Source organism: Vulpes lagopus, chromosome 24 (genome assembly GCF_018345385.1).
Source record: "Vulpes lagopus strain Blue_001 chromosome 24, ASM1834538v1, whole genome shotgun sequence".
In the NCBI taxonomy this organism is placed as follows: domain Eukaryota; kingdom Metazoa; phylum Chordata; class Mammalia; order Carnivora; family Canidae; genus Vulpes; species Vulpes lagopus.
The window spans coordinates 57,801,966-57,824,414 of NC_054847.1; the positions used below are offsets into that span (position 1 = coordinate 57,801,966).

Here is a 22,449-nt window from a genome sequence, read left to right on the forward strand (position 1 = left end):
GACAAACAGCAAGGCCAGGGGGACTCTGGTGCAGAATCTCAGTCTGGTCTGACTTTCCTGAGCTGATCCCCATCACTGGATCTTTATTGGAGGAAATGGATGTGATCTTCAGCTGCTGGTCCTTAGAATCCTGGAAGGAAGGATGAGCAAGCAGAACTAACGGGGACCCCAGCAAAGAAAGAGGACAGGAGAGAACACCGGGGACATGACTAAAGCACGACTTTGGGGTAAAATGATGTACAAACCTTGTTCCATTAATTGTAGCAAACACCACACCAACGTTCATAACAGAAACTGAGGGTGGAGGGTACACAGAGTGCTCTGTCTGTCCTTGCAACTTTTCTATAAATCCAAAACTGCTCTAAAATAAACTTTTATTTAAACTGATTTAAACAATGAACTGAACTGAGTCACATCTGGCATCACGGGTTGTGAGGAAAGCCAGTCAGTCCCTCTCAGGAATACAGCAACGACACGCGGAAAGAAGCATGTGGGTCTATTTGGGGTTGCACTCCCGCCCCCCCCCCAAAGCCCTTTCCTACAAGAACAGAAGCAACAGGCCCAGGACAGGCCCCTAGATGCCGGGGTGCGCCCTGCATGTCTTCTCTGTGGCCTAGTGCTTCCCACAGCGCTCTGGCACCTGCAGGTGGCCCGGGGGGGCTCCCCCCACTCCTGTGAGCCTGTCACTCCAGCAAGGAAACCACACAGCGTATCCTGGGCCCCCTACGTCTCTGCCAGCTGACCTCTCTGACCTAGTCCCTACAGCAGCAGCTCCACCTGCTTCCCTGCTGCCTGACAAAGTGTATCCTGTCCCCGAAAAAGTGACCTTCAGTCCTCCCTCCTGGGAATGTTTCAGAGGATTCTGGGACCAATATAATATGATCATTTGCCTAATGCACATAATCCACCCACCAGGATTCTTAATTGTGCTTTAAATACATATTTATGTCATGGAAGTTTTCATCTTACACAAAATAACTCCTGTTTTTAGGAAACGTGGCCATGAATGGTCACTCCACCTCACCTGTCCCTCAAGCAACCTCGTAAAGCCACAAACTGACATTGCAGCACCACCACAGCCCTGTGACCGTGTAGGGCTGCTTGTGGCTATCTGTGTGTGTGTGTGTGTCATGGTGTGTTTAACACGCGGAGCTCTGTGCATGGAGAGACGGCGCCTCCCCTCTATAGGATGCGTTATAGATGCCATCACCTCTATGGGATGTGGGGGCAGAGCGCATCCCATAAAATCGCACATAGTCCCACACCAACAACACGTAAGGCCGGCTGAGCCAGTGCTCAGGAGCAGGCCTGCGTCTGTGGGGAGGTGACCATCCTCCTATGGCTGCATCCTTGCTCCACAACCAGAGGCAACATGGTCAGCCCATTCACGGACCACGGTCACTGTGTGGCCAAGATGTGGGCAGAGCAGCAAAGACCACAACTCGGCCCCATTTGAGTTCACGCTGACAATCAAAGGTTGACACGTGTCCATGCTGTCCAAGGAAAACCACTCTATATTCATTTCTCCAGCAGAAAAACAAAAGGTCAACCCGAGGGCTGCTGTCTTGTTTTCCTCTGAGTGAAAGGGCTGTCGGGAGGCATTAGAGGAGAGCGGGAACACGAGCACACACACACACGCCTACATCGTGGAATTCGCTGACTTTCTGGAGAGCAAAATGCCACTTTGTGCTACTGCCCCCCTGGAAGTTCTCACCCAAACATATGTGATGGCATTGGATGGCCATTTCTGTGCATGCATGAGCTCCCTGCAGCACACAAAGATTTTCCTCAATGGTTGGGCAACGACTTCAGTGCTTGGTGTCGGTAACATCTGGGAACCTGTCAACCTCACAGTGTGTCCCCAAGTGGCTCTCAGTACACATTCAGAGTCGTAAAGTATATAATGGCCTTGCACGTGGCACAAATGCTGCTGTCCACTCAGTAACTTGGGGCACACGGTGACGACCGGGTTCCATGTGTGTAGCTGTGGACTCGGGCTGCCTCCCTGCCTGGGCAACCCCATCCGGTAGAGATGATGGCCCATTTTCTGTACCCCTGCATGGGATGGCCCTGAGGGAAAGCACTGAAGTCATAGCTCTGAGGAGCCCTCACTTCATCGAGACTCCTGGGATGGCTTGAGGGCCCTTCACCTTGGCCCTGCAAGCAGAGCTCTGAGTGGGAGTGACGCCAAGGGTTGGCGGCACACCAAACCAATACATGACCAAGCGATGATGGGGTGCTTGTTACACAGGCCTTGACGAGCCTCTGCCTTTGTTACTAGCTTCGTAGCTTGACTGGGGGGCTCCTATATAGAAATTCTAAAGCTGTTCCACGCGTGAGAATTCTTTAGTTAGAGTCAGGCATTGCTACCTCTCCCTGCAAAGGCCCCAGTAGGTTAGATCCAGGGTCCATTTGCAGAATCCCTGTCTCAAAAATGGTCCCAACCATTTCTGGGATGAAGGTGGACCATCCTTTGAAAAGCAGGGACCACAAGTGGTCCACACTTTAGAACCTGAGCCCCAGAGCCATCTAAAGATGGATTCTGGGGATGGAGGACACTGGATCTAGACCCTCAGGATGCTACCCAAGGGGACCACCTGTAAGAAGGCCCTTGGCCCAGCTCTGATGGAGACGTGAGGCTAGGACAGGTGGTTATGGCCCAGAAACACTCCGAGGATCTAGAGAACCATCTGTCCTGATTTCTCCAAAGATGAATTTTAGGATGTGGTTGTTGAATATGAGCTTGGCCTTATTCTAGAATGGCCTAAATATCATCTAATAGTTTACTAACAAGAAGCTTGAACAAGCTTAAGATGATAAAAGAGATAAAGGACCATTAGCTTAGAAATATCCCCTTTATGATCAGAGACAGAAACAAACCACATGTGATATCAGGAGCACAGATACTGTTGTCCGAGCTAGGGAAGCGAGGACAACCTCAGTGCAGCTGGTGTCCTGATAGGACTTACTTCCGAAAGATCAGCAAGTATACTGATTTCTTACTAAACAGTGACTGGGGCTATTGATACAAATCAGATTGTGCAGCCCTGTCGCGGCGCACTCTCAGAAAAGTTGTGCTAAGGAGAAACCAGCTGCCTGTCTCTCCCTTGGCATTAGGCTATTGGTTTCCAGAGTTGTCACAATGAAAAATAAAATACTTAAGGCCTCAAGAGCTGCTTTTAATTAAATTGCCAAGTTTCCCATTGAGGATTATCTACAAATTATGTCGCTTTCTTTTTTTATGGGAAATGAGCAATGTTCCATGGGAAACACCGTGAAATCCAGTCCTCTGTGGGAGCCTGCATGGAAGGGTGTGGACACGGGGTCACTGTGATATCCTGCTGCTGTGAGTCTGTGCCCACAAGACCAGCAAGAGGCCACCCAGCAAAACGGGGGGTCTGTGGTTGCTGGGGTGACTTGGCTTCATAGAGGCTTTGATATTGTTGCTATGGGGCAGAGAGGAAAAGTGCCAGCGCCTTTCCTAGGCAGACCCCTGTCTGTTATTGTCAAGAGATGTGAAGTGTTTGGGGAACCAGAACTGGTTCTATAATTTATTTGATGGTGAACCTGACCTGAACCAGAGTGAGGCTGTTTATGGTTCAGTGTGTGCATGTGAGTGTGCACACACACACCTGCATATCTCTAGTTGTGAGCACCCCTGTTTCACTGCACAAGCTGTACCATGGCAGATGATATGTGGCAAATGCTATGTGGACCATGCTAGTTTTCTAAGATCTCAAAGCCTTGAATTTCAAAGTGGAAGCTCTCAGCAGATGGAGGGATGTTCTGCGTTTGTGGCTGTCCTGCAGAGATCCAAGTCGCCAGCATCGTTTATTAAAAAGAACATCCTTCCCTTGCTGCTTTGCACAGCTGCTTCTGTTGTAAATCAAAAATCCAGGTGAAGAAACTTGAAACTTTGGCTCTGTGTACCCCATGCCGAACCAAGACATCACCCCCGGGTGCGATGTAGGCCTAAGTAAAGTAGTAGGTGAAAAGTAAAGTAATACTAGTGAATTCCACAGGTTAAAATACCTGTATGGATCAAGGGAAGGTTTTCCAAAAGTAAACATGAAAATTACTAACTGAAAAGGGGAGAAAAATGATCAGCATTAAGGAATTGTGTCCATTGAGAGATTAGGAGCCTGAAAGAGGCCAGCACGGGAGAGAGGAGAGGAGGAACCACAGCTGCCTGGACTGCACTTCCAGGAAGATGAGTTGTCACACACTGCCTCTTCCTTCCTGCCAAGAAAATTAAAACATCCCCGGCTGCTACCTGCAAAGCACACCTGAGCAGCCCCGGGGGGTGGGGGTGGGTGGGAGGAGGGTGACCAGCGGGATAGAGATCTACCCCCATGTCACCGTGACCCTGGGGGGCAGCTAGAGCCCCCACAGCCTGGTGGCAGCAGTGACCCCCATGCAGACGCCAACGGAGGCCTAGTGCAGACCTGGACGTCTCCCGGTGAGCACACAGGCTGTCCAGCACAGAGACAGCCCAGCACCCGGTGGGAATAAAGCCCTGACTCTCACCACATGACATGAAGCCATTGGGCTTCGATGGAAAATCATGCATCCTACTGAGAACCAGGAAGGCCACTGGATGAATGAGAAGGGCGGTGAAGAGATGGCCACTCTGGGATCCGACGTGTTGGTGAAGTGTGGTGGTACCAACTGCCTCCAAGAGGACTGCAAGCACATGTGACATAGTGAGAAAACCCAGTGAAGAAGCAGAAGCTATGAAGAACCCAGCAGAAGCTTCAGAACAGAAAATATTTTCACGCCACAGCTATCAGTGCCTCAGCAGCAGCAAGAGGCAGAGAAGCAGAGACACAGCAGCTACAGGGGGAACAGCCCTGGGAGTAGCAGGGGGAGCGGCTGAGGGGGGGCACCGGGGGGGGCCCAGCAGAAGAGCAAGGCCAGGAGACGGGGCAGCTGTGAAAATCTCTCCAAGAAACAGTAGCTGAAAACTCCCCAAATTTGGCACAAACCTACAAAGAGGCCAAGTGAGCAAAACCGAGCAACACACCCCCACAGCCATACCAACACTGGTCACGGACTCATGAAAATTAAAGATGGAGAGGGGCGCCTGCATGGCTCCGCTGGTTAAACATCCGACTCTCGATTTCAGCTCAGATCATCATGATCTTGGGGTCATGGGATCAAACCCCATGTCGGGCTCCACACTCAGCACAGAGTCTGCTTGAGATTCTCTCCCTCCCTCTGCTCATACTCTTTCTCTCTAACTAAATAAATAAAATCTTAAAATAAAAAAAAAAGACAAATAACTTGAAGGCAGCCAGAGAAAAATGACACTTTACCTAAAAGGAGAAAACACTTATTATGACAGCAGATCTCTCATCAAAGACCGGAACCCGTTGCAGATAGAAAGCAGCAGGCTACTTTTCAGGGGCTAAGAGAAAAAACTCTGCTAGTGTCTACACCCAGCCCAAAATGCAATGGGGACATGGACAAGCTCCAGATGGCAGACCCCCAGGAGAGACTGTGAGCAGACCTGCTGGACCAAAGGCCTCAGAGAAGTTCTAGGAACACAGAGCAGGTGACGACAGAAAAGCCTGGCAAACAAACTAGGATGGGCTTCCGTCCTCATCTCCTCTGTACTGCATTAAAATGTTGTCCGGGGTGGCCATCAAGGTCTAGAGAGGGGACATTTCAGACAATATTACAGGAGGCAGACGTTAAAGGGCCGTGGAGGGGATAAGTCCAGCCGGAATAGCAGTGCCGGCAGACTGTGGCCGGAACGCATGTGCCCTGATGCCCAGAGATGCCACCAGAGAGCTCCATGAGGAGATGCTGCCCCAACACATGCGGCAAGAGCAACGCTAGCGTCTGAGCGATCCCAGGGCCCAGCCAGCACAGCCACAACGTTCCCAGAGCCCCAAGACAGGGCAACACCCACGGTGTGGACCCCTTCCCACCCTCCTCATTGGCAGAGCAGATGCCAAGAACAGGACAGCCTGCTGCTCACAGTTGTCTGGGGGCTGGGGTGTGTGCAGGCCCCTGAGGTGCCCATCATCACTGCCCTCCCCACCTCGTGCCTCAGCTTACCCAACTACAAGAAGACTGCAGAACAGTAAAATGTAGCTGAGTGCCTCCACAGTCGAATCCATGGGCCCACATGTCCTGAAGTGATTCCAGCACACATCCCCGTATGTCACTAGACATCCAAAATTGCCAGGAGGAGAAGGACATTTATGTACACTTATACACACACAGATTTTAAATTTCTGAACAATTGTTTGTGGACACTGGAGGAAGAGCCAATCCTCATATTTTAATCAAATCAATGTGATCAAGATTGTCAAAACTTGGTTTTGTTGTTACCTGTTTGGTAATCTTTATATATTTAACTATGTGCAAATAACCAAGTAAAAACAGGATGAACAGACCAAGGAAAAATTCAGTTTTTCCCACGTGGTCCAAATTCCCAGCTTTGGGAATTTTCCCACCGGTTTGACCAAGATTGGCCTGGATATTCCAGGCAAATATGGTTTTCTCTGGGTGTGCATCTGCATTCTGGCCTCGGCCACAGGACATGGTGTTGATAGGCCCTGTGTCCCATGCCCTGTTTCAGGGCCTGCACGCCCTCTTCTCTCCCTGCCTCAGACGAGGGGAGGGGGTCTTCACATTACTATACTTCTTCAGAAAGCTTTCGGCATTTAGAAATTTTATTTTTAATAGTTAAATTAAAAATCAATTTTTTTCTAATAAGCAAAGAGTTACAGAGGTGGAGTGGGTGGAGAGATGGGTGACTGGGTGATGGGCACTGGGGAGAGGACTTGATGGGATAAGCACTAGGTGTTATACTGTATGTTGGCAACTTGAATTAAAATAAATAAAATAAAATAAAATAAAATAAAATAAAATAAAATAAAATAAAATAAAATAAAATAAAATAAAATAAAATGTCAACGCAAAATTTTGGATGCCTGGGTGGCTCAGTCTGCCTTAAGCTCAGGTCATGATCCCGGGGTCCTGGGATAGAGTCTTGCATCAACCTCCCTGGTCAGTGGGGGAGCTGCTTCTCCCTCTCCCTTGGACCCCCCACTCCCCACTCATGCTCTCTCTCTCTCTCAAATAAATAAATAAAAATAAAAATTTTCCTGCAATGAAATTTCAGTTTAAAAAGATTTTCCTTCCAACTTTCGATGTAATTCATGCTCAGTGTAGAAAATGTGGTAAATATAAATAAATCAGAAAGGGAAAAATCACCCCATGACTGGTTTGTTTTTTTGTTTTGTTTCGTTTTGCTAACATTTTCATGGACTTCCTTCCTATCTTTCTTGATGTATATACAGTGTACACACACAGACACACATGACAGAATTAGGATGGCGTCATGCTGGATCCATGGCTTTGTCTTGCTTTATGACTCTACTTTTGAAAACGTGGGGTTGCAACCTGCTGTCCTGACACTGTCCATGTGGGATTTTCTGTGACACAAGTTTTGGGGAGCAAGATATTCTCTGAGTTCCCGTGATCACTAGGAAGGTCACTGGTCCCTAAGGGTTCCATGAGGTGGTGACGTGACCACAGAAGTTAAAAATATGCATGTGGCTCCCATAGGGCTGGCCAACAAATATACAATACAATACTAAAATAAAATAAAATAAAATAAAATAAAATAAAATAAAATAAAATAAAATAAGTGTCCTGGTCTGGTAGGGGCCTTTGAATATCCTTGTGATCCCTCCACTTTTTTAAGCACAAGATACTGAACATGAAAATTTTTAAATTTATACAAGAAAACTACATTTATGTCCATAAGACTTCTTTAAAGAGTCTAGTGATAGTTGTTCTGTCCATGGGAGTTTGCGTTCATACTCACAAATGTGTTACAATGCACATATCTTGCATTTTGACTCTATAGGAAACACTTGAAACAGGGTGGCCTCTTGCAAAAAGCTCTCAATTCAACTGTACCCAAGCCTGTAGTTTTATTTTGTGTGATCTCCCTCTTTTCACACCCTCTTTTCTTTTGGGAAGGAAAGAGCTGTCAACACATGATAATATGTTTGTGTATCACACCGAAAAATAATTCGGGTGCCAATCCGTGCCCCAGGATTATCCAGCTTTCAACCGAGAACAGGTCAGCGCCCTGCCCAAGGCTGACGGGGGCCCAGCTCACCTGGCCGGGGGGTCAGGACCACACCTGTGTGTGCCAACCTCTGCTCTGTCTAATGGAGGAGCCATTTATCCATGTCAATGGACAGAACCAAAGCATGAGCCGAATTTGTTCCAGACAATTTCTCCTTTTGTTCTTCTGAATCCATGAGTATTAATATTCTTTAATGACGATTTTTTTATTTTGAGGGTTTTGTTGTTGTTTTTGGAGGGAGCTCTGCTTCCCCCCTTTCTGGAGTGTTGAGCATTAGCAAACTCACAATAATGGGACACACACAACTTTTTACAAAGGGAGGAGGAGGAGAAAGCTTGGTGCATTCGCTAGTAAGAGTGGATGCTGCTGTAGTCACGGGGATCTCGTGCACTGTCAGCTTTGGCGAGTGACTATAGTGTTAGCCTGACGCACCGTCTTGCAATCTGTGTCCTGTAACACAGCTGATGTGCGGCCTGACGCATGCTGGTGCTAATGGAGTGACTGGAGGTGGCCTTTAAGAGGCGCCAGCTGTTGGGCTGAGTGGAAGTTGTCATCACCATCTGTGCGCGGGAGCGTCCACACAGGCTGGAGGTTTTGTGAACATTCTCCCACTTAGACCTCACAAAGATCTTTCCAGTTGGGACTATTTCCATCCACATTCTTCAGGCAGAAAAACATGCTCAGAAGTATAAAACTTGCTCAAGATCACAGGCAGGGTGAGGGGGAGAGAAGAGATCAAGACCCAGGTAACCGGCTGCAGGGTGTTAATTCTGGGATGAGTAGCCTCAATTTAATGAAGCCATCACCTGCCTCAGATACATCTGAAAATAAATGTGGCACTCTCTCCGATGGGTGTCAAGTTTCTACAGTCAGAAATTCTTCCTAGAATTTTCAGCAGGAACAGCTGAGAGTTATTAGCAAAATGTGACAAATGTGATGACAATGATAGTAGACGTCTGTGAGTGCACTTCCACAAAACAAATACATGATGGGTGGAAAGGTTGATGTTGCTGGAGTGTCTTCCTGTGGAGGAGAGAGGACAGAGGGAGCCGTGTCCCGGGCACAGCTGGTATCAGCTACTCTCCATCTCTGTGAGGGTCTGTCTGGCCCCAGGCCACCGGGGGGGACCCCAAAATGCTATGAGCCTGGCACTGAGGACAGCTCAGATGGTTGAGCTCTGGAGGATGTGGGAACATCTTTGGACAGCCAGTGCTCCTCTGGCCGCCAGGCCGTGTCCACAGGCTGACCTTTCCAGGGGCTTGGGCTCTGGGAGGCTAATTCTAAGACCCATCCTAATTTTTACAGCTGTATCAAGCATATCTGAAAATTCACCATTATAACAACTTGCTAATTGTAGACTCTGAAAATACCAAAGGAAAAAGGGTTTAAGCATTTGGTTTATTCTATTTGACTACTAATGTGAAATTAAGGATATTCTGCATCTAGTACAGGGACACACACTGAATCCAGCGTGGGGATTTCAAGGGAAGGCCAGCGTTTGTGCGCGCAATGGCAGTGGACGGCGGGACAAGGCAGGCCGGGCCGCAGGGAATTAAAAGGAACAGACAGGATGTCACGATTCAATACAAGTATTTCTTGGGCATTTAGTATGGGTCAGACCCTGTGGCCACCAGAGAGAACTGGGTAAGATGCACTTCCTGTCATGGTGGGAGAGGTGGCCTGCGGGTGCTATGGGAACTGGGAGGGCAGCGACCAGGGAACAGCACAGGCTGGGGGACAGCCCACCTCCCCCCTACACAGCTGTCTTCTTGGAGTGTCCCTGCCTGCCGGCTGGCACAAAACTCCCTGGGGCCCCTGATCCCATTCCCGAGCCTCCTACCTTATAAACTGATCACCCCCCAGAGGCCCCACCTCCTCACACCATCACCTTGGGGGCAAGTTTCAACACATGAGTTTGGGGGGACACAGGGTCCATCCCTCACTGGGACTGTCAGGAAGGCGATGGTATTTGGAAGAGGTCGGAGAAGATCCTGGAGCCTGAAGACAGTCAGGCCTGCTGGAAAGGAAGCTTGAGGCAACAGGTGAGGGAACAGCAAGGGGCCCGGCTGGAGGGGTTGAGGGGGCAGGAGGCCACGGAGGCTGAGGACAGCCTCCCACACCCACTGGCACCCCCGCCTCTGCTGCAACCCTGTACCACTGGCTGACTTCTGGTCCAGAAAAGGGCCCGGCAGCCAGGGAAGGTGCGGGGTTTGTGAAGGGGCCAGGGTTCCAGGTTTACAATGAAAGTCCTTCAAATCAAAGTTTGTCTGGGCTGCTGGCCAACGGCCACCTAGTGCTGAGGAGCCCACTGAGAAGACAGCAGAGGCTGGGGAAGAGCCAGCCACTTGGAGGAGGAGGCCAAGGGAGGGCAGGAGATACCACATAGAGTGAACCAGTTCTTCCAGTCTGGATTTTAAAAGAGCAGTTCCTTTAAAAAGCTGAGAAAAGTCTAATCACACATCTTTTCAGTGACAGTACCTGAAGATCTTCTGCTTGGGCTTCTGCGGGGCCGGGTTGGCCCCGGTGGGCACTCAGGAACCCGGGTGTATGGGTCGTTTCTACCACGCCTGGAACATCTTGCCATCTTCCAGTGTCTTTGTCTTTGGCACAGCCCCACGATTCCCCGTTGTGCTCACAGCTCCGTGGATGGCAGCCCTCTGGTGACCTCCTGCCTTCTGACTACGTTCAGGAGTATAGGCCTCAGCATTTGGCCCCACACCACCTGGTGCCCGGGCCCCTTCGCTCCCCACTCAACGTGCAGCCAGGAGAGCCTTCAAAAACACATGTGTGCTCCAAACCCCACTGTATTGGCCCTGCGACCTCCCAGCCCAGCCCCTACCTCCTGCTCTGGCTCAGAGTCAGGCCTGCGAGTGACGGCTGCTTATTGGCCTAGAGCATGACACTCAGCCAGGTAGTGGAGGTCAGCCCAGGGCCACGATGCGCCTTGCTTCTGGGGCAGGACACAGGAGACCCCGAAGGCCACTGCGGTAGGACGAGAAGACTGAGGGCCAGGTGGGGCCGGCAACGTAGCCATCCTATCCTGGGGGGCGGCCTCAGAGGTCGGGTCAGAAAGGAGAACATGCCCGCAGAGCTTCCTGCTTCAAGGGCTTGAAAACGCATTGGGAACTTCAGACATGATGGGAAGGATTAAGGATGGAGAGGCGCACTCAGCCTTTTCCTCGGGTTGGGGAGCTGCCCTGGCCACCTGTAGGTGATCCTGAGGGGCCATGGGCTGTAGGTATGCCTGCCCCTCATGCTCTGGAACCCCCCTCTGGACCCGAGTCAGCCTTGCTCAGCCTTCTGGGGGCTCCGGGGCTTCAGCTTTGACTCCCCTCACAGCTTGACTGTAATAGAAGAATAGGTTCCGAAAGTAGACTTGAGAATATTTGCAATTAGCCAGCTAAAGATAGAAAGCGAAGACAATGTGGTAATGGTTGTTTGACACAAAATAACAGCAGAACGTTAGGCTGTAACCTCGCTTCTCCTGATTCACATATCCTACAGCCAGACATCTGGATAAAGTGAATGTTGCTCTCTTCGCCACGAAGTATCTAAAAGTGACACACCAAACCTTTTAGTTCTATAACATGAAAGACAGTAATGCATTTGTGCAATGTGACTTCATGGGATCCATGAGCGCACCTCCGCACTCTTGTGCACCTTAGTAGGAGGTTTCCTTTCTGCCCGGATACACTTGCTCCACTGGAAAGAAACGGTTACGGACATTAGACCAAATACTACCCTGGCAGCCTGGATGCCATTAAAGCCCTGCAGAGGTAGATGGAAGGAAGGCTGGCTCCATGGCCTCACCCAGGTATAAATCACATAGGGCTTACATTCAGCGGTGCCGGCGCACTCAGTCTAGGGCTAATTCTTAGAAGATTTTCTTCAGCCCCAAGAGCGATGTGCGCCCGTTAGCAGCCCCACTGCTCACCCTTCCCACCCCTGCCCTAGGCAACCACTAATTGATCGATGTCTCCATGAATGTGCTAATTCTGGATGTTTCACACAATTGGAATCAGGCAGCATGTGCCCTGAGATAATAGTTGGATGCCCATCCTAAGGACATTTTCCTCCTGCAACTTCACTTGCTATTCCTAAGAAAAAGAAGCCCCGAAGAGCTTGTCAAACTGCCCAGACAAGGGTCTTCTTGTTGCTCTTGTACCTTGAACATTGCTGTGTCTGTGTGAGGCTTCCCAATTGCCTGGGCCAGTCACCCTCACAAACAGTGATGCTGCAGGTGCCTCGCCATCCAGGAGCGTGTTGGGATTGCTGTCAGGCTCCATGATTCTCCCCGTTGAGCAGTACCCGACACGTCCTAGGTCCTCATAGACAGGGTCTGCACACCTGCACATACCCCAGTGTCACGCTCCCGCCACATAGGACCTCATAAAGGGCTGTCCTCCATGGAGCTTACTGCGGTGGCCTCATTTCAATGACATCCTGTCTCTTTTATTACATACAGAACAAAGTCTGAGACATTTTAACCAATCTTGGGGGGGAAAATCAAGAAAATCACGTTTTCAAAAGAAAATAAAAATCATGTTTTCCAACCAGCTTACAATTTTCATTTGCTGTTAATCAGCAATCGTTAAGGTGTGCAGATGTGGCTGCCATTTGGCTTGTCAGGCCCACTGAACGTCTCTAAGATGACGACTGGTACCACAGCTCTCACAGCTCACCCATCCTGTCTACTCACAGCAGAATTATGACCAGAAATCCCCCATGGTGTATCATCCACACAAATCACTGTTACATCACGGCCTCACCTCCTAGTTACACGCTTCCTGCACTCACCCCGTGGTTCTACCTCCAAACCCACCCACTCCATGTCGAATGTCTGACGTAGTCATATAGAAACATACCAACTTGTCGTTCACCCAATTTGAAAGTTTTTCTAAAAAAGAAATTATACCATCTCACTGAAAACATTTCCAATCTGCTGAATCCAAATTGTCAGGGCACCAAATAAGCCAATGAACTAAACAAATCACAGTAGTTGGGGCCACCTGCCGCCCTCTGCGTTGCTTGCATGTCTTTCTGTCATTGTGCAGAGCACAGAGCACTGGGCCATTGCCACTGTCCTTGCAGCCCGACCAGGGGTGGCACTGCCCACCCAGCACTTGGTCTTGGGGAGAGTGGGGGAACGTGTCCTCCAGGGTTGCACACAGCTCCCACCCTGTGGTGGCCTAAGCAGAGGCTCCACTTGGAACTTCCTTAGTAACATCCTGAATATCTGCCTGAGAGGCCGACACTGCATCTCCCAGGGACAGTGCTTGGTTGAGTGAGGGCTTTTTTGCTTTTTGATAATTATAAAAAGAGGATAGCCCCATCCTAGGATTACTGTTTTTCTACCTGGCACTAAGCTAAATGCTTAAAATGTGTGGTGTCACTAACTTCTCCCGAAAGCTTTGTGGGCAGGTGCCTCTGTCCCCATCAAGCAGGTCAGAAGGCCGGTCAGCTTGCTCCTGGCACTGGCAGCACCGTGGGATGAGGACTCCATGCTGAGCCTGTGCCCTTACCACTTCGCCACTCTGAGCACAGATTATTCTTTTTTTAAAAAAATGTTTTAGGGGTGCCTGGGTGGCTCAGTCACTTAGACATCAAACTCTGGGGTTTGGCTCAGATCATGATCTCAAGGTCATGAGATTGAGCCCTGCGTTGGGCTCTGAGCTCAGTGGGGAATCTACTTCTTCCTCTCCCTCTGCTTCTCCCCTGCTCGTGTGTGTGTGCTCTCTCTTTCTCTCTAAAATAAAAAAAAAGATATTTTTAAAATGTTTTAAATTGTATCTCCATTTATTTATTTATTTATTTATTTATTTATTTATTTATTTATTTATTTATGAGAGACACAGAGAGAGGCAGAGACATAGGCAGAGGGAGAAGCAGGCTCCCTGCAGGGAGCCCAATGTGGGACGCGATCCCAGGACCCCAGGATCATGACCTGAGCTGAAGGCAGATGCTCAACCACTGAGCTACCCAGACATCTCTCTGCCTCCCTTTAAAAATAAAAAACATAACAAGTGCTGCTTTTGGGGATCTTTCCTAGAATTTTGCACTTGACACTGAGAGCGTGGGACTTTCTGCGTCAGGTTCGCAATGCCAGCCACACACTGTGTAAAGCCCCTCATAGGTGAGTGCTTGGCAGCAACACTTAGATGTGGTCCCTGTCTCCCAGCCCTCCTTTGTCCCTCACAAGTGTGGAGCAAGGGCAGTTGTGTTTGGGGCCCTAGGGCACCTGTGCTAGTACAGGCAATAGTGGCCATGAGGAAGAATGGATCTGCAGGCACTAGAAACTTCAGCTTTCATCTCAGAGAAGAGCCATGGATGGGAGCTGTCAGGACCTGCGTCCCCGTGTCCACGGTCGAAGGACAGCGAGCTCTCCATGTCAGCCCAAACCCAGACTCTCACAATGTGAAAATTTCATGGGAACTGCCTTCAGCATAATAAGTACAAGTAATTTATCTGATAAAAGAATGTCAACAGCAAGTATGTATAATTTGTGTGGTGACAAATTGTACCTGTCCTTCCCAGGAAGAAAGGGCCACTGCTGCGCACGGGGAGGGCCAGGCAGGGTCAAGGCTGGGTGCTTGCATTTACCGGGTGGCTCTCAGAAGCGTGTGTGATCCTTTCAGAGGGTCGATGCAAATTATACCTAATAAAGTTATTATAAATAATTGCTGCGTCTCTTCTCCTGCGTAATCACTGTGTTTGGAGTGCAGAGCAGGTTGTGACAGATGAGAGATGCCTTTAATTCTGAATCGGGGCCATCTCATGCGACACCCCTCATCTTCACTGAAGTCACAGATGCATTTGCAAAGATTGGTGACATCTTAGGACACCTGAGGCTCCTCTGACTCAGAGATTCAGCTGGGAAGGGCGAGGAATGCAGCCCTCGATGTGTCCCCAGGGTGTACACACAACCCACACCCGGGAATGTCACAGAAGAGGCAGGGTGAGGCTCTTGCTTCTAGGTGATGATGGCTGGACAGTGGCGGAGGCATCACAGAGTGAGGGGAACCAGCTGTCTACAGCACCAGGGGCACAGTGCCACATGGCAAAGTGGGTGGGCTGTTCATTCAGACAGTATTTGTTGGGAGACCCCTTTGTGCACACACTGAACCAAGGGGCGGGGGTCCCTTGACAGACACCAACCCCTTGGGCTGCAGTCAAGGCCAGGTGGTAAATTGATGGAGGGCCCGGGAAGCACAGTGCTGTCCCCAGGGTGCGGAGGAGCAGGAAGGGGTCTCAGACAAGCCTGGCCGAGGCCAGTGTGACGCCTTGTCCTGGCCTAAGACTTGACACCCCTGGCCAGATGCCCCGCAGAGCCAGCTCTGAGAACGCAAATGAGGATTTATCAGAACGGGGCACTCATTCTCAAAGAGCGCTTGTCACCCAGTGGCAATGTCCCTGCAGGCCAGTGGTGGCACAGCTGCAGGCCCTCCACATGACATGGGTAAAAAGGGCCAGGGGCATCTGACAAGTTTCTCTGGCCAGGCAAGGTGAGCCTGGGGTAGGAGCAGCCAGGGAGAAGACTGTGGAAACAGGAAGGATGAACAGAGAGAACAAAGTAGGGCTGCCAGCATGGGTGGGGGTGGGAGGGCTCTAGACGCATAAACCTCAACTCATTGAACAAACAAGTCATGGGAATGAGCACCACAGCATAGGGAGTAATAGTGGATAATAATACTGTAGCAACATTTCACCAGAAAAGATGAATGTTGGATGGTGTGGAATCACTATGTTGCACACCTGACACTAATGTAACATACTATTACATATTACTATACAGTAATAATAAAAACATTTAATTCAAGGTAAATTTAGGGGCACCTGGGTGGCTCTGACAGTTAAGTGTCTGCCTTCAGCTTGGGCCATGATCCTGGGGTCCTGGGATCAAGTCCCCCGTTGGGCTCCCTCCTCTGTGGGGAGCCTGCTTCTCCCTCTGCTTCTCCCCTTGCTCATGCTCTCTCTCTGAAATGACTAAAAAAAAAAAAATCTTTAAAAAAACGAATTTATAAAAACAAACAGCGTATACAATATCTGTGGGCTTCTGCAGTTTGCAATAAACATACTCAGCATGAATAACTTTTTGTTTAGAATTGAGTGATTAGGGGATCCCTGGGTGGCGCAGCGGTTTGGCACCTGCCTTTGGCGCGATCCTGGAGACCCGGGATTGAGTCCCACGTCGGGCTCCCGGTGCATGGAGCCTGCCTCTCTCTCTCTCTCTCTCTCTCTCTCTGTGTGTGTGTGACTATCATAAATAAAAAATAATAATAATAAAAAAAGAATTGAGTGATTAACCCTCGGGGCTGGCATGGTAGAGACAAAGATGAGATTTCAATACAAGAAGGTGATTCTTCTAGAGACTTCCCATTTTTGTCATCATTGTGACTATGCCATTGTGTCTGGGAAGCAGTTCCCAGGTAAAATGAAAGGCGGACAGACCTTCTTCATCGCACAGCTGCTGATACAGAACAGCCATATCAATCCCAAACCCCAAGCAACCATAACGGGACTCCAAGGAGTCCACTCTGAGCCCTGTTTATTTATTCTTTAGGCAATCCTTTGAAACTCTCCATGAGAAGCTCTTAATTACATTTCTCCCATTTTTGATGGAATAGTTGAAATGTCTATGGTTCATTACAAAACCATAACAGGATGCTTGGTTTAAAGAAAACCAGGACTCTTCCAGATACATTGGTATCCACGTATGCAGGAGACGGGCCTCAGCCAATAAAGCAAAGAATGCATCACTAGGAAATCATGAGCTAAAATTGGCCTTTGACAATGAGTTTGAAGACAGCTCTTCACAAGACTCATCTTTTATGGTAGTTTTTATAAAAAGATTGTGCATTGCAATAGCAGTCTTCAAACTTTTGCACTCATTGACTCCCTAACAGAACTTTGGAAAGTATATATCCCCTCACTAAGTTCTTATAGCAGCTAAACGTTTTCAGTTTAACTGTAAATACCAATGATAGATTTTGGCATGTTATATTTGTATTTGAAAATGGAACTGTGACATCAGTTCTCTAATAAGATTGATTGATTGATTGATTTAGAGAGCGTGGGCAGGGGGAGGGGCAGAGGGAGAAAGAGAATCTCAAGCAGGCTCTGTGCTGAGCAGGGAGCCTGATGCAGGGCTCGAACCCACGACCCTGAGACCATGACCTGAGCTGAAATCAAGAGTCAGATGTTCAACAGATTGATCCCCTCCCCCCCCGCCAGGTGCCTTGTGACATCACTTTGTAAAATGTATTGAATGACATTTAAATTCCATGATATGGTACCATGGTCATCCATTTAAATAATACATAACGAAGCTGCTCTTTGACATTTGAAAATCTTCCTTTTCGCCGAAGTACACTTTTTTAGAGAAACATTTTACCAGAAAGTTTTTATTAGCTGTTTGGATAGACATGGGAATTTATTTTCCAGGGAGGATGATCCCGTCACACACCTGCTGGACCCACACGTGGCCTCCTCTTTGCTGATTCTGTGTTTGCAGCCGGTCTTGTGCTTCCCATCTGCGATGCTGAAACCTGGCCCACCCAGCACTGCATATACCAATGCTCGGGTCACGTGGGATCCCAGATAGATCAGCTCCTGGATCCCAAAGCCAAAGTTTCCAGTATTGGAGACGTTATTTTTTTCTTAACTCACACTTTAGACCTTCCTCTGAGATTTCTTCTTCCTTGGCCCCATAGACTGTGCCGTGGACAGCAACCTTTTCATTTCTCCTGACGGCCTACCTAGCACACAGGATTCTGGCCTCCAGTCGGAGCCAGTCTGTCCACGGGGTCCCCCACATGGACATGGAGGCAGAGCTTGCGGAGGCGATGTTTCCATAGGGGGTTCTCCCTTTCACCTCCATCCTGGCCCATGATGGAGACCAGGAAGAGAATAATTTTTGAAGCGATAAAGTAGCTCTCGTGTAGATACATACTGAGCATGTGCCAAAATTTCATCAACTTTCATCAACTTAGGAATCATGCAGAAGATCCAAGTAAGACCTTAAGACAGCCTCAGAGAGTTTTTCAGGACCTGGAATTCATTGATGTCTGGTTAAGGCTGCTGAGTTAGACATAAAAGTGGTTAATATCTAAAGGACAAAAAGCTATATGCTTTGTTGTTATATTTTCTACCTGAACAGAAATTATTTGCTTCTCTACTGGCAAAAATATTCAAACAAATGTGTAATTTCACTAACTGACATCTAATAAATAGAATACAGTCAGCCGAACAAAGTACATGGTCCCAGTCTTCAGGTGGCTGGTGAGCCTCAAGGACAAGAAACGCCATGCCAGCCTCCTTTCCCACATGTCCAAGTTCTGGCTGCCAGCATTCTCTTTCTAAAGCTCAGCGGGCCACTCTGGTCAAGAGGCAAACAACATGGCCTTTGGGGCCTGGGTTCTAGTTTTGGTGGTGCTAGCAGACCACTGTGACCCGTCTGCGCGAGGTAGGGACACTCACAGACCCCCTCCGAGGGCTGTGACTACGGCCGGTGATTGCATGGTCTGTAACTTCTATCCTCTCACTTCCCGCTTCTCCGGATGAGGCCTCTTAGACCTCGGCCATATCCTCGGATACAGTTTCCGGTCCTACTGACGTGACTTTCTACCGCTGCAGCCAGTATGCTTACACCTATGTAGGTAAACTGACCTTCAGGTGTAACTCTACCTTACTTGTTTGTTCCTTCTTCCATCCGTTCCTGCTTTAAAAACTCATTCCATGCCTTCCTGAAAGTGAATCAAGTATCCTCTGTCACTCCATTCCCCTCTGGTCACCTGTCATTATGCCCTCTCTCAGGATTCCTTCCGCGGTGGCGCTAGGGAGTGATGTCCCCATAGAAACACTGTGCACCTGCTCCCCGCCCCCCCACGCCCCCAGGTATTGGCGAGACAAGGGCCTCTGTAATTCCATCCTTGCAGCTGGAAAGTAGCCCTAGATAATACGCTGATAAAATAGCAGTGGTCATGTCTAAACAAACTATCTTTACCAAATGGTGGGAGGTAGATTTCACCTGTGAGCAGTGTGCTGACCCCTGCTCTACACCCTCAGCCCCTCTGGGGGGTCTGGCTCCTGGGCTCCGCCTGGTTCCAGTTCCTCTTCCTATCTCTTGGAGCCTGCAGGGGATAATGGTTTCCACTCCAGCCATCACAGGAAGGTCACCAAACTTCTGGGGTTTTTATTCCCACCCATACATCTGTAAGCAGTTCCTCAGCTAAGCGCTCTTTAGTGGAGTGCTGCCGCAGGCCAGCTAGCTCCTGCTCAGGTCACACACAGATGCCACTGTGTCCCGAGTTACAGCAGCAGTTTGCAGATGCGCCTCCTGGCCCAGGAGCCACCTGCTGCAAGGAAGACACTCGGTCTAAGCTGTATCCCAACGTACCTATGGCTCACCTGGGCACAAAATGGGAATGAAGAATCTTGGCTAACCTAAACTAAATCAGCAATGGGAAAAGGAGCCAAGTGAGGTCAGGATTTGGAAAACAGATTCGAGGGGATTTTACTTAAAGCGGGTAGGCTGTGAAAGAGAAATATCCAGCAAAGAGTGAGTTCATGAAGGAGGAGAGGCAGAGGATTTGTCTCGTTATCACCCCACCCACTATGGGTTCTAGTTATCTAGCCAGAGGTAACCCCGTCCATTGTAAGGTGTAGTTGTCTACCTGGCGGTAACTGTGTCTGCTGTGGGGTGCGGTTGAGCACTTGGTATAACAATGTCAGCAGCTGAAAGAGGTGAGGAGCTGGGTCATAGCATCAGCTGCTGCAGGGAGTCTAAGGGAGAGAATGAGCCCATGTTCATTTTGCAAGCAAAGGTCACTCTGACAGTGATGTCCATAGAGTAGCCTGTGTATTCAAGCCACATAAGGTGCAGTGAAGTAGCAAAATGGCACCAGAAAGTTGGAGCAACTACTTAAGAATATTATCTTTTTAACAAATAAGTTTGTGTGTGTGTGTGTGTGTGTGAGAGAGAGACAGAGAGAGAGACAGAGAGAGCGCGAGCGCACACACAAGCAGGGGGATTAGCAGGCAGAGGGAGAAGCAGACTCCTGGGTGACCACGAAGCCTGATGTGGGGCTCCATCCCAGGACCCTAAGATCATGGCCTGAGCCGAAGGCAGACGCTTCACCAACTGAACCCCCGCATGTGTCCCACAAACAAGTTTTTAAGTTGGGAAAGTAATACATGAAAATATTTAGTTAAGATAAGTCTAGAATCTAGAAGTTTATGTTGAACGTATTGCTGCAAACACATAGTCATACAACGGATGTGTAAATTAGGGAAGCAGGAAACAAAAAGACACAGCAGCGCTTGAAAACACCAAAGTGACCGGACCAGAAACAGAGATGGGTGTGGCTCCAGTTGGCTGTGGCCTCTGCGCCGCCGCCCTGGCCGTGGGGGCCGGTGACGGGCTCCCCCTGGGGCTCCGCCCCATGCAGGAGGCCCACCTGAACCGCCAGAGAAGCCCTGTTGCTGACGGCTGCTTAGGGGTTAACAGGGTGGAAGACTCAGAGCGTGAATACGTCGACCCAAGCCCAAGCCCGGAGTGAATCCACCGCCTGCAGACCCCGGATCCGACGTGGTGTCCCTGCTACTGGGAGTGCGGACGGGCCGTGTGGGGCCCGGTTCCGGGCGAAGGAGGTTGGCACCGGGGCGGCATCTCCTGAGCACTGAGAATGTGCCCACAAACCCAGACTCCAAGACATCTGAAGAGATCCGGTGCTAAGAAAAACAATCCACAAATCAAAAATCAGGACGTTTTCTTCTCCTTGACTTCAAGCAAGAAACAAAACAGGTAGAAATGAACTAAGAATAGGATAGGACAAAGACTGACGAGAAATCTTCAGAATAAAAAAATGAATTCACTGAAATAAATACCTCAAACTGTCTAAGACAAAACTGCCTCCAAGACTAAACCAATAAAGGCTGCTGCAGCCAGGGAGCAGGGCAAGTCTGGCGCTGCCTGTCGGGGTGCGCAGCAGTTCGGGGACCCACGAGAGGAGTGCGCGGTGGGACGCAGGGAGAGGCAGGGGTTGCGCAGGCGGCCACACCCCGCTGGGGGAGGGCCTCGGCTCCCCCCGGCCCCCGGCCCCCGGCCCCCGGCCCCCGGCCCCAGGGTGCCCAGGCACCTGCTGTGTCAGGAAAGCCTCGGGGCCACACCCGTGCGGGACCTCGGGCGAGGCGGGAAGAGTCCCGGGCACAGCCCCAAGCTACGGGTGAATATGCCGACCTTGAACGGCTCAAGGGCTGGGAGCTCCCCGGAATTCGGGGCCACGGAGGGGAACTTTCCTCCGTACGTGGGGGACAAAGCCAGACGCACCCACACGCCGGGAAGCCCCCGCGGCCTCGGGACGCACAGCCGCCCCGCAGGCCAGAAACACCGGCCGCGCGCGCCGCACACGCAGGCGCACTCGCCCAGCGCCGGGGGCGGGGCTGCCGGGAGACCCCGCCTTCGCGCGCGCGCAGGCCACGCGCTGACGCCTTCCGGCCCGGGCGCGCGGGGGGGCGGGGGGAGCCTCGGAGCGACACCGCCTCCGCTCGCGCCGGCGCCGCGCGGTGACGTCATTGGGCCCGCCTCCGCTTCGAACGCCGGCGCTTTCCGCGCCCTCCTTTGGCCGCACGCTGTCGTCATCAGGCCCCGACGCGCAGTGACGCGCTCGGGCCCCGACGCTCGGGGGCGGCGCCTCGGCCGGGCTGGCGCCGAGCTGAGCGGGCGGGGAAAGGCAGCGAGTTGAGGTGGGGCGGGGAGGGGCGGAAAGGTTGCGGCCGGAACATGGCGGACCAGATCCCTCTCTACCCGGTTCGCAGCGCGGCGGCCGCGGCCAACCGCAAACGTGCGGCCTACTACAGCGCGGCGGGGCTCGGGCCGGGGGCCGAGCGGCCCAGCAGGTAACGACGGGGCCGACCTCCCTCCGCCCGCGGCGCCCGTCCCCCCGCGCCGTGTGCGGGTGGGGGCCCTGCCGGGGCGGGGGCCGTGCCCGGATCGCCGGACCCCTGGGTCCCCGGCCAGCGGGTGTGTCCGCGCGCAGACGCTTCCGACCCCGGCGCGCCTGGGCTCCGGGAGCGTCCCCGCCGCGGGACCGGCTCCGCGACGGCGTGTCCGGGCCCGGCGGGGCCGCCCGCAGCTGTGTCGGGTCCGGGGCGCCGTGGGACGGGCGCGGGAGGTGCGCCACTGCCCACGGCCTGGGCGGACACGGCTGTGACCCGCGGAGGGCACGGGAACCGTGAGCGTGCCCGCCACGCACTGTCACTTCGTCGTGTGCTCACAGTATTTTTTGTCGACCAAAGTTTTTGCTTTTAGCAAGGGAAACGGAACTGTAGAAGGTTGA

General features: G+C 50.8%; 1 protein-coding gene and 1 pseudogene across 3 annotated transcripts in view; one reads left to right on the forward strand and one right to left on the reverse strand.

The window, feature by feature from the left end:
- Positions 1-17,543: 17,543 nt before the first annotated feature.
- Positions 17,544-18,000, reverse strand: LOC121482153 (annotated as a pseudogene).
- Positions 18,001-21,842: 3,842 nt separating this feature from the next.
- The window catches only part of ATP9B (ATPase phospholipid transporting 9B (putative)), a 240,173-nt gene continuing 239,566 nt past the window's right edge, over positions 21,843-22,449 (forward strand). For all 3 annotated transcript variants that reach the window (XM_041739641.1, XM_041739643.1, XM_041739642.1), the window contains exon 1: positions 21,843-22,009. In XM_041739641.1, the coding sequence (XP_041595575.1) occupies positions 21,894-22,009 (116 nt within the window). In that variant the 5' untranslated portion in view covers positions 21,843-21,893. The remainder of the gene's footprint in view (positions 22,010-22,449) is intronic.